Source organism: Helianthus annuus, chromosome 10 (genome assembly GCF_002127325.2).
Source record: "Helianthus annuus cultivar XRQ/B chromosome 10, HanXRQr2.0-SUNRISE, whole genome shotgun sequence".
Taxonomy (NCBI): Eukaryota; Viridiplantae; Streptophyta; class Magnoliopsida; order Asterales; family Asteraceae; genus Helianthus; species Helianthus annuus.
In genome coordinates, this window is record NC_035442.2 from 175,305,195 (window position 1) to 175,319,246 (window position 14,052).

General features: G+C 35.2%; 1 protein-coding gene and 1 long non-coding RNA gene across 5 annotated transcripts; both read left to right on the forward strand.

Moving 5' to 3' along the window:
* Positions 1-296: 296 nt before the first annotated feature.
* On the forward strand, positions 297-8,594 carry LOC110886720 (thylakoid lumenal 16.5 kDa protein, chloroplastic). The gene is made up of 4 exons (XM_022134556.2): positions 297-756; positions 7,300-7,436; positions 8,133-8,205; positions 8,285-8,594. Exons 1-4 carry the CDS (start codon positions 435-437, stop codon positions 8,392-8,394), a joined length of 642 nt encoding a protein of 213 aa, XP_021990248.1. The 5' UTR covers positions 297-434; the 3' UTR covers positions 8,395-8,594.
* On the forward strand, positions 776-6,170 carry LOC110886721. Of its 4 annotated transcripts, none has more exons than XR_004869988.1 (2): positions 776-2,069; positions 5,111-6,170. It is a non-coding gene; the product is annotated as an uncharacterized LOC110886721 (long non-coding RNA). The 4 variants fall into 4 exon arrangements; XR_004869989.1 differs by having other exon boundaries at positions 5,115-6,170; XR_002562947.2 differs by having other exon boundaries at positions 777-1,766.
* Positions 8,595-14,052: the final 5,458 nt, after the last annotated feature.

Below are 14,052 nucleotides of genomic sequence, written 5' to 3' on the forward strand. Positions count from 1 at the left end.
TACCACAAAGTCTTTTTATATCTCTTTAAATGTCAATTTTCAGGAAGTTTTCGTCGCACATATTCATCTATTTAAAAAAAAAAAGAAACAATTACATGAATAATGTTGTATCAAGTTTATATTACAGTTTTATCCCTAAGTTTCATGTATTACAATATACCATATCTTTATCAGGGTTTATTATAGTTACCTACTTACCTGTTACTCAATATAGTTTATATCAATGCAATATTGTTATTTTTTAAATTACAGTAAATTATTTCTAGTATTTCATAGGGGCAATAGTATGATAAAGTGGAGGACCAAATGGAGGGCAACAAGAAATCCAATATCTTATCCTTTTTCTAGTTATGTGGCTCTCTCCACCCCATCTTAGAAACCATCATCTAAACATATAAAAACAAAATAAAAACAAAGCAAAATAGAGAGTGAAAATGGCAGCCAGTTTTCTCTCCAACCCAACCACCTTCCTCCAATCATCATCATCATCTTCTTTAACCTCTCAGAAACAACACATAGTGAAGGGAACTAGTGTGTGTAAACCAGTGTGTAGATTACCAAACTACCCTCCACATATCTCCAAGAGAAGTCTATCCATAAACCTTACTTCACTTTTCTTGTTGTCCTTAACTGGAAATGCCAATGCTGCCATTTTAGAGGCTGATGATGATTTGGAACTCCTGGAGAAAGTCAAGCAAGATAGAAAGAAAAGGATTGAAAAACAAACTGTTCTGAATTCAGCCAACAAAGACAAAGGTTAGTTTCTTGTTAACCTTTGATTATGTGTGCTTGTGTTGAAACATATGTCTCTATTTTTCAATTCAATGTCAAAACACATTATGCATATAAATACCTTCTAATTGTTTTGAGTTTTATTTTTCATGGGCTGCTGACCACTGATCATGGGCTGGACTTGAGTTGGATCATGACTTAAAGATATAGTACTTAGTCATGAAGATGTAGTTGCTGGGCTTGGAAGTTGTTTGCTGATGGGCCGGAGCTGAGTGGCCCAGAGTTGATTATGGCTATATAAATAGACACTACACCAGTTCTACATGTGGCGATGGGTGATAAAGTTCCTTCAAGAACAGATGCAGGTCTTATGCTCTCCATATTTGCAGCGTGTTCTGCCCACCCACATTGAAGAGAGATATTTATTTTCACAAAGTTATTTTTCATCTTTGATCCCAAATTAGGGTTTGTTATTGTTCGTTCAAGTTTGCTGTATTATCTCTCATTCGTTAGAGAGATTATATTTCTGAGATTGATGATCATCGGTGGATGATCTTCACCGGTATCTCTGTATCTTGAATTGTTTGAGAGGTCTTACTGTTTGTAAGATCTCAGGTGGGTTCTGGGGGTAATTTCTTTGGGTTGGATAAATAAGATTTCGTCACATTTTTCGTCGCTATTTCTGTGTGTTCCTGTCTTTCTGTTCATATCATAGTTCTTTACATGGTATCAGAGCTCTGTGAGCTCTTGAGTCCTGGTTATTGAGTGTCCGCTGCGAGATCTAGGGTTAGATCGGTGTTGTTGAAGACTGGTGGTAGATCTGTTATTCTTTCCCTGAAGAACAAATCAAATTGATTCCTTGGAAAGTGTGTTGTTCAAGATTTGGATGTCCGCGAAACCCTAGTTAGGGTTTGATGGTTGCCGTAGAAGAAATCTCCTCTCAATCTGCGATCTATAGACTTCTTTTCCGATCTGAAATTTGTAACCCTAGAAGGTTACAAATCAGATCTACTTGGAGGGAATTAAACGCATATGTGAGATCTTTCTTATCTCTATCTCTTTAAATTGTTGTTCTCGTTGGATCTTTTGTGTCATAGGCATTCTGTTACTGGGGTAGTCGGACCGACAATTGATTGAGTAATTGTGTTTGCATTTATATCTGTCTCTTTCTACAGGTGGTTCTTATTTGGTTGTTCTTGCAACTGTGTTATACTTGTCCAGGCACCTATAGAGTGATGGTTCTGGAATCTGACCTCTGACACAGTCTGCTTAGTTGTTGTTGTTTGTTTGCGTTACTATCGGTTGAGTATTGTTCTTGGTGTGTGTAGTCAAGATGGGTATGTTGCTAGTTCTTTATAATATCATTGTGTTAGTGATTTGTATGTGAGATCTAGTGTCAGTTTATTCGTAAATCTCATTTTTATTTAGATTTGTATCAAAATATTCTAATAAATGCTCAAGTATCTCTATAGCTATGTTTGTAATTTTTGTATATTTTGGTTATAATCTGTGTTTGTTGTCTTGGGTGCTTAATTTGTCTTGAGTGTATTTGTTTTGTTTTTTGTTTGAGCATGAGATCTGAGTTTTGAGAAAACAACAAAAAAAAAATGTTTTTATTGAACATTAGAGTTTTGAACGGATATTTTTTGAATTTAGGCAAGTTGTTGAGAACCCTTGTCACAAATTTGTATTTGTGTATCAAGTTAGTCCTTCATAAACTATTGTCACATATCAGTTTATTGTGTTTGGTTTTGTTCATTTATTTTTCGTTTTTCTCTGGTATTTAGGGTTTTGTGACTTGTCTAGTTTCGTCATTAATCTTGATCTGTTTTCATTGCTTATAATCATTAATCTGTTCGATTGGTCTGTTCACTGTTTCAATCTAGGACATTGTTATATCACTTGAATCTTGTATGTTCATTGTATGGTCCTGTATTTTCAATCATGATTAGTTGTTTGATTCTCATGTAATATTCTACTTTGTGGTTATATGATCTTGTGCTTTCGTCAAGTTTAGCCCTGAAAATGTGTTGATTTGTGTGGTGTGAACCTTTATCTTGGATCATGTGATTCAATTCTGTTTTGGACTGTCGAAGTGTCTCCTGCGCTTTGTCTTATTGTCTTTTGTTGTATGGTTAGTCGAACCATGTGGTTTGAGTGTTCTCTAATCAGTTGTTTTGTCAAGATTGTTCTTGATGTCTGTGTCTGCCTAGTTATGAGATCTATATGTTGAGAATTTTTTTGTCTTGAATTATGTAATTCAGGTTTGTCTTGATCATCGAAAAATTTCGCATCGTCAATAGTCTTGTTTTATGATTAGTCTAACCGTGTGGTTAGTATGTTTCTAATCAATTGAATCGTCAATGTTGTTCTTGAGTATTTTTCACAGCCTTGTATGTTTTCTCTGCATGAGATTTGATTTTGATTGCAAATCATATGATTTTGTATTCAATCAGAATTTGTTTGGTTGTGTTTGTCTTTGGTTGTCTTATAGTCTGATATGGGTCAAATTCCCCTTGTTATGAGACTTATTTCTTGAATCTTGTGATTCGGTATTTGTTGTGAAGTTGTAAAAGTTTTTGATCAAGTCAAATTAGTCTTTATGTTCTTCACAAGTCTTGTCTTTCAAATATGGTTATGAAGTCATGTGACTTTTTTGTTTTATCGGATATGTTTCTGGTCGTGTTTTTGTAGTCTTGTGATTCCTTCTTGTTTGATCAGATGTATGAATCAGATTTGGTTATAGAATTCTATGAATTCTTTGTTAATTAGAACACGTTTTCTAATTTGTTTTACTTTCTAATGTGATAGAAAGTTCTTATATGTGTTTGTTGGTGCATCGCTAATTCATTAACTGATGGTGGATTTAGAGTTCACTTATTCATTAAGAAGTTTATGCGTTCGTTAACTGGTATGGTTTTTTGACATGTTTTTTGTCCAGCTATGTTTTGAATGTTATAGATGTATGACATTGTGACTTTTTTTATCTGATATGGTTGTGATATTATTGTTGAATTGCGTGATTCATTTTTTAACAATATATCATTTTTTTTTGCTCTACATGAAGATTTTTGTCTGGTGGTATGTTTCCTTATTTTGGTTGTGGATTTAAAGTTTACTATTCAAAATAGATACGTTACTATTGTTTTCGGTTGCTGTAGTCAACGTCACAAGGGTTTTATGCATTCTTTGTTCTTCTTTGGTTGCTTTCTCTGGTTTAAATAGTCCAACGTAGTGGTATCGAAATTGCCATTACCAAAGTCTGGTCCAATATATTCCAGAGATTCCTGATTGGTGAGGATGAAATTGTGTTCATCAACTGTAGAGTAATCTTCAACAAGCATTTTAAAAGCATCAAAAGGAGTCTGTTCAAGGAATTTCTTTTCGATCCCCTCTTCTTCTTTGCCGATTTCATTTGTTTACGCTTGTTTAATATGTATTCATCTGATTAACTGTTTTTTGACTGTCTATATAAGATGATTCCGTGTTTTTTGTATCAGTCTTGTCTCTGCGTATTTCATAGCTTTTGAGGGTTAAATGTTTGTATCCGTCTTGTAGTTTTTGGGAAAATTCGTAAGTGTTGAGTTTTACATCCTATTCTGTGGTGTTCTCTACATGGTTTATGTTCTCATTAAAACACCAAAGTAATGGACTATTCTGGTGGTTCTAATTAAAAAAAAAACTTTTCAAATAAACACTTGTCTACTTGTGATTTGGAATTTTATTGTTGTATTACATATTCCAAAAGTGTTTCAAGAAAGATTGGCTAAGCTCTAAATCGTTGTGTTGAAATTTATGTATTTTTAACAAGTGAGCATGTTTTGTCTTTATGGTTCGTTTCATACATTTCATTTCATCTCATTTCATTTCATTTCTCAATTGTTTGAGAAAAGATGTTGAAATGTATTTTCTGGGTTGAAAATTATTGTTTTCTAATGTATCTTTAAAGCTCTAAAAGTGAGTAAGAAAGAAGAGTTTGATGATATTCTATGGGTTGGTCTGTTTAGACTATTCGTGTTATTTGTATGTATGATAGATAGTAAACTAGTCAATTACAGTTTAGGAAAATAGAGTGGGATGGTATCTTCTAAGGTCCAGGAAAATGACTCCATCTTGATTGTCTATTTTTCAGTCTCTGTTTATTGTCTTCATTCCTAATATGTACGAGTGTTGTTAGTTTTTTTTTGGCCGATTTTGATAGTATGTGAGTTCTTATGGTTGTAAAAACAATAGGAATTCATATATTGATTTTGCAAGTTCTAAAATATAAAACTGAGAGGGGATGTTAAAAATAATAGTTTAATATTTCAGTTTTATATTTTACATTTGTTATTTTGTTTTATTGTTCTTATGGGTTTGCCTTTTGTTTTATATCAAGTAAGGTAAACAAGGGAGCTGATGATGTTTTCCAGTTGTACGAAGAGGCATGTGTGCAGCTGCGCATGAAATTTGGTTGTTATTCAGTTTTCTTCATGAGTTGCATATAGCTTTGGTTGGTTACACACAACAGCTGTCTGATGTGTTTTAAAAGGGTTGCTTCCTCAACCTCATTATGTGAAGTGCAATGAAGCCAGTGAGCATTGTCTTTTCAGTGTTTACTATTTTGTTTAGGGGAGTTTTTTTAAGTTGCTATTGTTAATCGAAAGGTTTTTAGTTTTCTATGGTTTTTTGTCAAAGGCTTCAAATCGTTGGTTAGTTGCTTAAAACAAAAGGAAAAGAGTTTGAAAAGTAAATAGAGGTTTATGTGACAGTTTATTTTTAACTGTATGTGTTTGGCCAAATATGGTTCATGTGTTTTGCCTATTAAATTGAGGGGGGCTGTTGAAACATATGTCTCTATTTTTCAATTCAATGTCAAAACACATTATGCATATAAATACCTTCTAATTGTTTTGAGTTTTATTTTTCATGGGCTGCTGACCACTGATCATGGGCTGGACTTGAGTTGGATCATGACTTAAAGATATAGTACTTAGTCATGAAGATGTAGTTGCTGGGCTTGGAAGTTGTTTGCTGATGGGCCGGAGCTGAGTGGCCCAGAGTTGATTATGGCTATATAAATAGACACTACACCAGTTCTACATGTGGCGATGGGTGATAAAGTTCCTTCAAGAACAGATGCAGGTCTTATGCTCTCCATATTTGCAGCGTGTTCTGCCCACCCACATTGAAGAGAGATATTTATTTTCACAAAGTTATTTTTCATCTTTGATCCCAAATTAGGGTTTGTTATTGTTCGTTCAAGTTTGCTGTATTATCTCTCATTCGTTAGAGAGATTATATTTCTGAGATTGATGATCATCGGTGGATGATCTTCACCGGTATCTCTGTATCTTGAATTGTTTGAGAGGTCTTACTGTTTGTAAGATCTCAGGTGGGTTCTGGGGGTAATTTCTTTGGGTTGGATAAATAAGATTTCGTCACATTTTTCGTCGCTATTTCTGTGTGTTCCTGTCTTTCTGTTCATATCATAGTTCTTTACAGCTTGTTTGTATATGATTAATACATTTTTATAGTAATTAACTTGTTAATATGTTATCTAAGAGCATATCCGCATCCACTTTCAAACGCATTCGATCAAACGCGTCCCATTAGTTGCCACAAAAGATTACAACCTGTGAGGGTCATGGTCGGTCCTGAGAATTCAGGTGCCCTGTCCGAGCTCTGAAAAACGTGCCGATTAGGCCTTAACGAAATAGATAATGTAAACTTTTTATTTTGCCGCTCATTGTTATTATTATTTATTTTAAAACTAAAATGGATATTGGGATAATACCTAATGAGCTTAAAATATTAAAAACTTTGAGATTCATAGTTTTAAATAAGCTCAAGATATAAGTTTATGCTTTATATTAGTTTTCTATTTTAAAATATATATACAAGATTTTTTTTAAATGTGTACCCGGATAAAATGTGCCTTAGCCGGGAGTCCTCACCGCCTATATCCAAGGCTGACTATGCAACCCGTATCTCAGTGATACATTTCCTTTCCTCTCAAATGTTACGTCCTTTTTAAAACATCTTTAACAAAAGAATACATATATGTGTGAGGGATAGGACCCTACCGTGTCCATTCACTCGTGTTTGGATATCTGGATTCATCACCGGACTCCGGACGACATCATCCGGACTCCTCCTCCATTGCCATCGTGCGGATTTGCTCGCCAGTTGGCATTAATATCTCCTCCCGGTTTCTGTCATTGGAGATGCTCTAATAGTAACAAAGTTATAATATTATTTAAAATGATGTGAAATCCTTATAAATGTAAAATTAAGATATGTAAATAGAGCATATATGAGCTTGATTACTATTCAATAATGGTTTTTCAAGTTAAGCTTACAATTATAAAGAAAACAAGTGATTAACAAGTTTATATAATTGTTTTATTTAGTTATTCAACTTCACTAACTATAGAACAATAAGTCGAATTATTTATAGTTAAAAAACGTAGGAATAATGTTATTGAAAACTTGGTTAAGTGTTTATTCAAAGTTCTGTAATTCATTAATACAAGTTAATGATGTAAAATTAATACAATTATTTTAAATAAAATCTAATTGGTACAGAATATCTACAAGATGTTATTTACAAGCTTAGCAAAGTAGGCCAAGCCATAGAGAACAATGATCTACCTTCAGCTGGTTCCATCCTTGGTCAAACTGATGCTGACTGGCTCAAGAAGGCTAATGCAGCCCTCTCACAGGTGCTTATATAGTTATATACTGTGTCGTTTACGCTTTAATGGGTTGTACTTTATCTTACAAAGTACAACCCTCGAAGCAAAACACTTTTCTACACCTAAATACTACTTAACCTTGTACTTGCAAGTAGAGCTGCAAACGAACCAAACGTTCAGCGAACAATTCATGAACCGTTCGACGGGAAGTTCGTTCGTGTTCGTTTATTAAACAAACGAACACGAGCAGGAAATTCTGTTCATTTAGCTAATTGAACAAACATGAACAAAGGCCGTGGTCGTTCATTTATGTTCGTGAACGTTTGGTAACGTGTTTGTTTGCGTTTGACAGTCGTTAGTATTTTTAGTTTTTATATTTTATTTAAATACTTCAAAATTCCGACATATAAAATATTTAATAAGTGTCAGTGTATTATATATTCTTTTCATGAACGCTTGTTTGTGTTTGTTTATTTGATTCCATTTGTGTTCATGAACATTAGTCTCTGCTCATTTGTGTTAACAAAGGAACACAAACACAAAATCTTGTTTGTTAAGTGTCCATGTACTGTTCGTGAACACATATATGTCTTAACAAACAAACACGAACAAGTGTCCGTTCGGTTCGTTTACAGCCCAACTTGCAAGGATCTAAACTCGCACCACTTTTGTGGGGGACAAACAACATATCACAGTTGTGCTTGATGATTTGTATTTCTACAGTTGAGTTCGAGCCCTGAAGAAAAGGCCGAAGTGGATACATTCAACTCGTCGTTGACTTCTTTGTATTCGTCGGGTACATTCGCGTTACTTTTACTTGTACAGTACAACCATCAATGCATAAAGTTAAGTGTGTGAATTTGAATTTGATGCAGTAACAAAGAATGACATAGAAGGATCAAAAACAGCTTTTGTGGACTCAGCAAGTGCATTTGAGAAGTGGACAACGTTGACTGGTTTAACTGGTCAACTTAAAGGCCTTTGAGCAAAGTTGTAATTTATAGTTCTTTTGATTTTACAAATTAAGGTTTATATGACAAGCAATTTGCTTGCATGAACCCATATTTTACTATTTTTTTTTCTAATAAATTTAGTTTGCTTAAATTCTGAGTGTAAGAAGAAACTAAAATTGAACTCCTACATTCTTGTATCTTTTTGGTTTTAATCTTGTAGTTTGTTTCTCAAGATCCCTAATTCCATGAATGATCACAGATGTGGTGTGTGTTCAAATCCTTGTAAGTGTAAGGCCGATTAGGCGATAATTAGAAGGAAAATTTGATGTTAAAAAACAATAAGTTGTAAGAACGAACATAAACATAGGTGGCACAGTTACCACCATCACCATATGCCGTATTGTTAGGACCCGAGTTCCCTCATCACAACTTATTAGAACAAGAAAAACTAGAAAATTACAATAAAAGACTAGTCAACCCTGTAAATGTGATAAATGTATTTAGAAAGAGATGAGCTCATACTACTATATATATGATGATAACAAATAGAACAATTATAAGTATTCATCTTTTGGGTTAGATCAAATACAAAGTCTCCTAAAAATAAGAAGTCGTAAGAAGGGTATCAAACGAACTTCGATTAGCCTCATTCAAGCGGCATTAGAACCGTCTCATCGAACTCTACGATATGAGATTTTAGGTTTTTGCTTTTTGCTTTTAGATGTTTAAATTGTAGATTTTCGAATTTTTGTTTACATCATTGTGTCTTTTTATTTATCATTGTGTCCTTTCTATATTTGTTTCATCGTGTCTTTTTTCCTCGACATTGTGTGATATTTACATTATGTTATATTTTACTCGTCATTGTATTATATTTTGCGCTTCATTGTGTCTTTTTACACTTATAGAAGATTTTGTAGAATAACTTTATCTTGGAACACTGAAAAGTTCAAAAATAAAGAATGCTGTGTAATGGTTATTGTGTCATCTTTCGAAATACACACTAACTTCAACTTGGATTTAATTTGGGTATTTTAAGGCCCATGATTTAATATGGGCATCCAAGTATCCCCTTCTGCGGGCTGTGGGCTTGTCTAGTAGACCCAGGGTTTAATTTGTTTCTTTTCTTCGTATTTCGCATCGGTCCGTATCTAAAAGAGTAAAAGCCGTCTTGTGTTTTAATTGTTATTTGGGCTAGATGAGCTCGGCCCACTAATATCTTTAATATAAGTTTCTCAATACCCACAAAAAAAGGTTATCATCACCTACAAATGATGCATCATATCATTATGATTATGGATATAAAATATGAACCGGGCACTTTAATAATATTATATTGAACACATGACAAGTAAGGGTGCAACTTCGTAAGGGGGGGTGGGGGGGGATTTCCCCGTGAACCATATGAGCGTCACAACTTTTTTCTCACTTTTACAAAGTTTCTCTAGAATGCCTCTGGCGTCGATTGCTAAGCATTTTCCCCATTATCCTCGTCAATTGCTAAGCAATCACTGATTCTTGGTGGAATAAAAAGAACCCCAGATTCAGGTGGTGGTATTCTCTGACGGGGACGGATCAACCCACCTTCCACTCCGACCCCCCTAATTCTAAAACGTAAACTAACTACTATTAATTACTTCAACACGAGTACTCTTTGTCCTTAAGACAATTTCGATCCTTTTGCCTCTAACAACATGTCTCAGGTTATTGGTAAATTGCCTCCCAATATACGATTGAGCAAGGTATGTAAAATGTTCATCAACTCTTGTATGTAGATGTGATAGCCTCGTTATATTAGCGATTATTTTAGAGATTTTGAATATAAATCCTTTGCTTCTACAGTAACAATAAAAGCGGAGAAAATTAGAAAGTCTTTAATGGTTTATGTATGTTCACTAATGCAAAAATGAAGGGAGGGGTTGTGCTTATAGGCTCGTAAACACTCCTCCATATAGGCACGAATGATGAGTTAACCCATTCAAACACATACCAACATGCACCAAGTGTTGTCAATCGTACCATTATGTGGTTCCAAATTTCCACGTACGAGTCACAAACCATTGCGACTGTTTGTTCACTCTACTTTCATGACGTGCGAACTACCACTTGGTATGAAGTGGGTCGACCTAGCCTTCTACACCTACAATATCAATTGCGAGTTCATGCCACCACCAATGGCGGACCTATGTAGAAGCCATGATGGGCAACCGCACCCCAAGGGAAAACGTTTTTAGTGTTATTTATAAGGTAAAATCCGGATCGCCTTCTTGAAAGTTTAATTAAGCCACTCATATCCCCCTTTTACCCCTATGAAAAAATCCTGGGTCCTCTATTGCTAACCTCAAAGACATCCATTGGTAGTAACGATTGATGAACAGGTTCCTACTAACTCAAGCTAAACATTAGTAGGAACTAAGTTTGTGCCGACACTAAACCAACCTTTAAAAATAAATATATAATGTGCGTTATTAAAATGACACATTAGGGCAACCGCACCCCAAGGGAAAACATTTTTAGTGTTATTTATAAGCTAAAATTCGGATCGCCTTCTTGAAAGTTTAATTAAGCCACTCATATCCCCCTTACCCCTGTGAAAAAATCCTGGGTCCGCTATTGCTAACCTCAAAGACATCCATTGGTAGTAGCGATTGTTTAATATGTTCCTACTGACTCAAGATAAACATTGTAGGAACTAAGTTCGTGCCGACACTAAACCAACCTTTAAAAATAAATATATAATGTGCGTTATTAAAATGATACATTAGGGCCATCAGTCACAGATATGTGGCACGTGCGAAAGGGTGTGTTGCACCCTTTTGAGCTCCCACCTCCTCCTCATCTCTAAGCAAGTAATCCATGGCAGGCTCCTACCTATATAACCATGTGAGATTCTAGTATCGTGGAGTGTTTTAACACCTCTACCAAGTTATGTATACCAACATGGTCCTTATGAACATCTTGTTCCAGAAAAAAATGTCCAAATGCAAGTGAAATGTACACCAAACAAGAGAGTGGATATCAGAGAACTATAGCATGAGAGCAACTATAACTGAGCTTCTTGATGTTCTTTTTAGATGAGACTGCAAATACATTATACTTCATAGAGAAGCCTGTCGAGATCATGGACCGAGAAACCAAGCAGCTCAGGCGCTCACGCATTCCCATTGTGAAGGTCCGATGGGAAGGCAAACGAGGCACAGAGTTCACCTGGAAACTCGAAAGCGACGTGAAGGTGAAGTACCCGCAGTTGTTTGTTACAGCTAAAGCCTAATTTCGGGACGAAATTCCCTTAAGTAGGGGAGGCTGTAACACCCCGAGTTTTGAAAGTCAAAGTCAAAGTCAAGATTGAAGTCAAAGGAAGAAAAGATTGCTAATTGCGATCTGCCACTCCTTGCTCAACTCCTGTTTTGACTTCTTTGTCTTGTAGATAATCTAATTATTTTATCGCATTAGTTGTATTATGTGGAGTACATGTTAATAATCGAGGTTTAATCGCTATTTATCGCATGTTTTATTGCTTTATCGCTTATCGCATCGCAATCGCATTCGCAACTCGAATTATGCGTTCTGGATATTGTTTTACGTGTGTGTGCTGTTTATGTGTTACTTGTGCATGTTTAATTATGTTTATGTTTGTGGTGATTAATCTAAACGAAATCGCAACTCTATCACAATCGAATCGCAAACGCTAAACGCCAGTTAATTATGATGATTGTATGTTAGATATAGTGAGCGATGGATAGGTTATTTATTGTATGTTAGATATAGCGAGCGATGGATAGGTTATTTATTGTATACCAACATGGTCCTTATGAACATCTTGTTCCAGAAAAAAATGTCAAAATGCAAGTGAAATGTACACCAAACAAGAGAGTGGATATCAGAGAACTATAGCATCAGAGCAACTATAACTGAGCTTCTTGATGTTCTTTTTAGATGAGACTGCAAATACATTATACAAAAAAATGCGATATCGATGGAGCGCTAGTTTACAATACTATATTTGTTTCAAGCATTACATCGAGTAATTGGTGTGCAACATCAAACTAGTGAGTTCCAATAGGGGTGTTCAAAACTAATTATCTGAAATTTCAGGATACCTGGTTTCACTATTAGGACCTGTATACGAATATCCATTTATTTATTTTTATTTATTCTAAACTGGATTTTTCGGATATCCGAATATAAATTTTCGGATATCTGAATATATTTTCAGATATTTGGGATATTTTTAGATATTTTCGGATAATTCGGATATTTCAATCTTTATTTAATATTAAGAGTTATTGGATTTTAATGATCCTAAGTTTCACCTATTGGCCGAAAATAATCTCAACTTTAAAAATTCCTTCAAATGATCCCAACTTGTAAGAATTTGGCCCCCATTGATCCTTTTCTAACATAGGTGCACTTAAATCAATTAAGGAGTCTCTAGGTACACTTGAATCTATTGAGTAGACCAAATTCTTATATGTTTGAAAAGTATCAATGGGGGCCAAACTTTTACAAGTTGGGATCATTGGAGGGAATTTTTAAAGTTCGGATTATTATCGTCCAACAGGTGAAACTTAAGATTATTAAAATCCAATAACCCTAATATTAAATATAGTTTAAGTCCTCAACTAATCAAAACATTCCATAACAATTCCCATACTTTTCCAGAATAGAAACAACAAGTGTTATGGGAGAGTTTGGGATGGTTCGTAGTGCATATGATCACTCTGTACTCGTCTTGTTGTTTATGTGGATAATATCATAATTACAGGGGATGATGAAGATGAGATTACCAAGCTTAAATAGTTCCTTCAGTCTCAGTTTTAGATTAGCGACTTAGGTCGACTTCGGTATTTCCTTGGCATAGAAGTATCTCGTTCCCCACAAGGAATACTCCTTTCTCAGCGGAAGTATGTCTTTGATGTGCTAACTGAGTGTGGCTTATTGGGTTGCAAACCGGTTGATAGTCCTATGCTTCCTACAAGGAAGCTCCTTCCAGAGGATGGGAGTCCACTGAAGGATACCTGTAACACCCTGTGTTTCGAAAGTCAAAGTCAAAGTCAAGATTGAAGTCAAAGGAAGAAAAGATTGCTAATTGCGATCTGCCACTCCTTGCTCAACTCCTGTTTTGACTTCTTTGACTTGTAGATAATCTAATTCTTTTATCGCATTAGTTGTATTATGTGGAGTACATGTTAATAATCGAGATTTAATCGCTATTTATTGCATGTTTAATTGCTTTATCGCTTATCGCATCGCAATCGCATTCGCAACTCGAATTATGCGTTCTGGATATTGTTTTACGTGTGTGTGCTGTTTATGTGTTACTTGTGCATGTTTAATTATGTTTATGTTTGTGGTGATTAATCTAAACGAAATTGCAACTTTATCACAATCGAATCGCAAACGCTAAACGCCAGTTAATTATGATGATTGTGTGTTAGGTATAGCGAGTGCTGGATAGGTTATTTATTGTTTAATACTAGTGCATCGCAACCTCGCTCGAAACGCATCGGAATGCTCAACACGCGAATCGAAACGACAAAACTCAACACGCCGGGCACCAGGATCGAGTGGCCACCCGATCGAGGGGCCATCCGATCGGATTGTCACCCGATCGAGCTGCCATCCGATCGGTGACCCATCCGATCCTTGCACACTTTCCTCTTTTGGAAACCCTATAAATACCCTGCTGT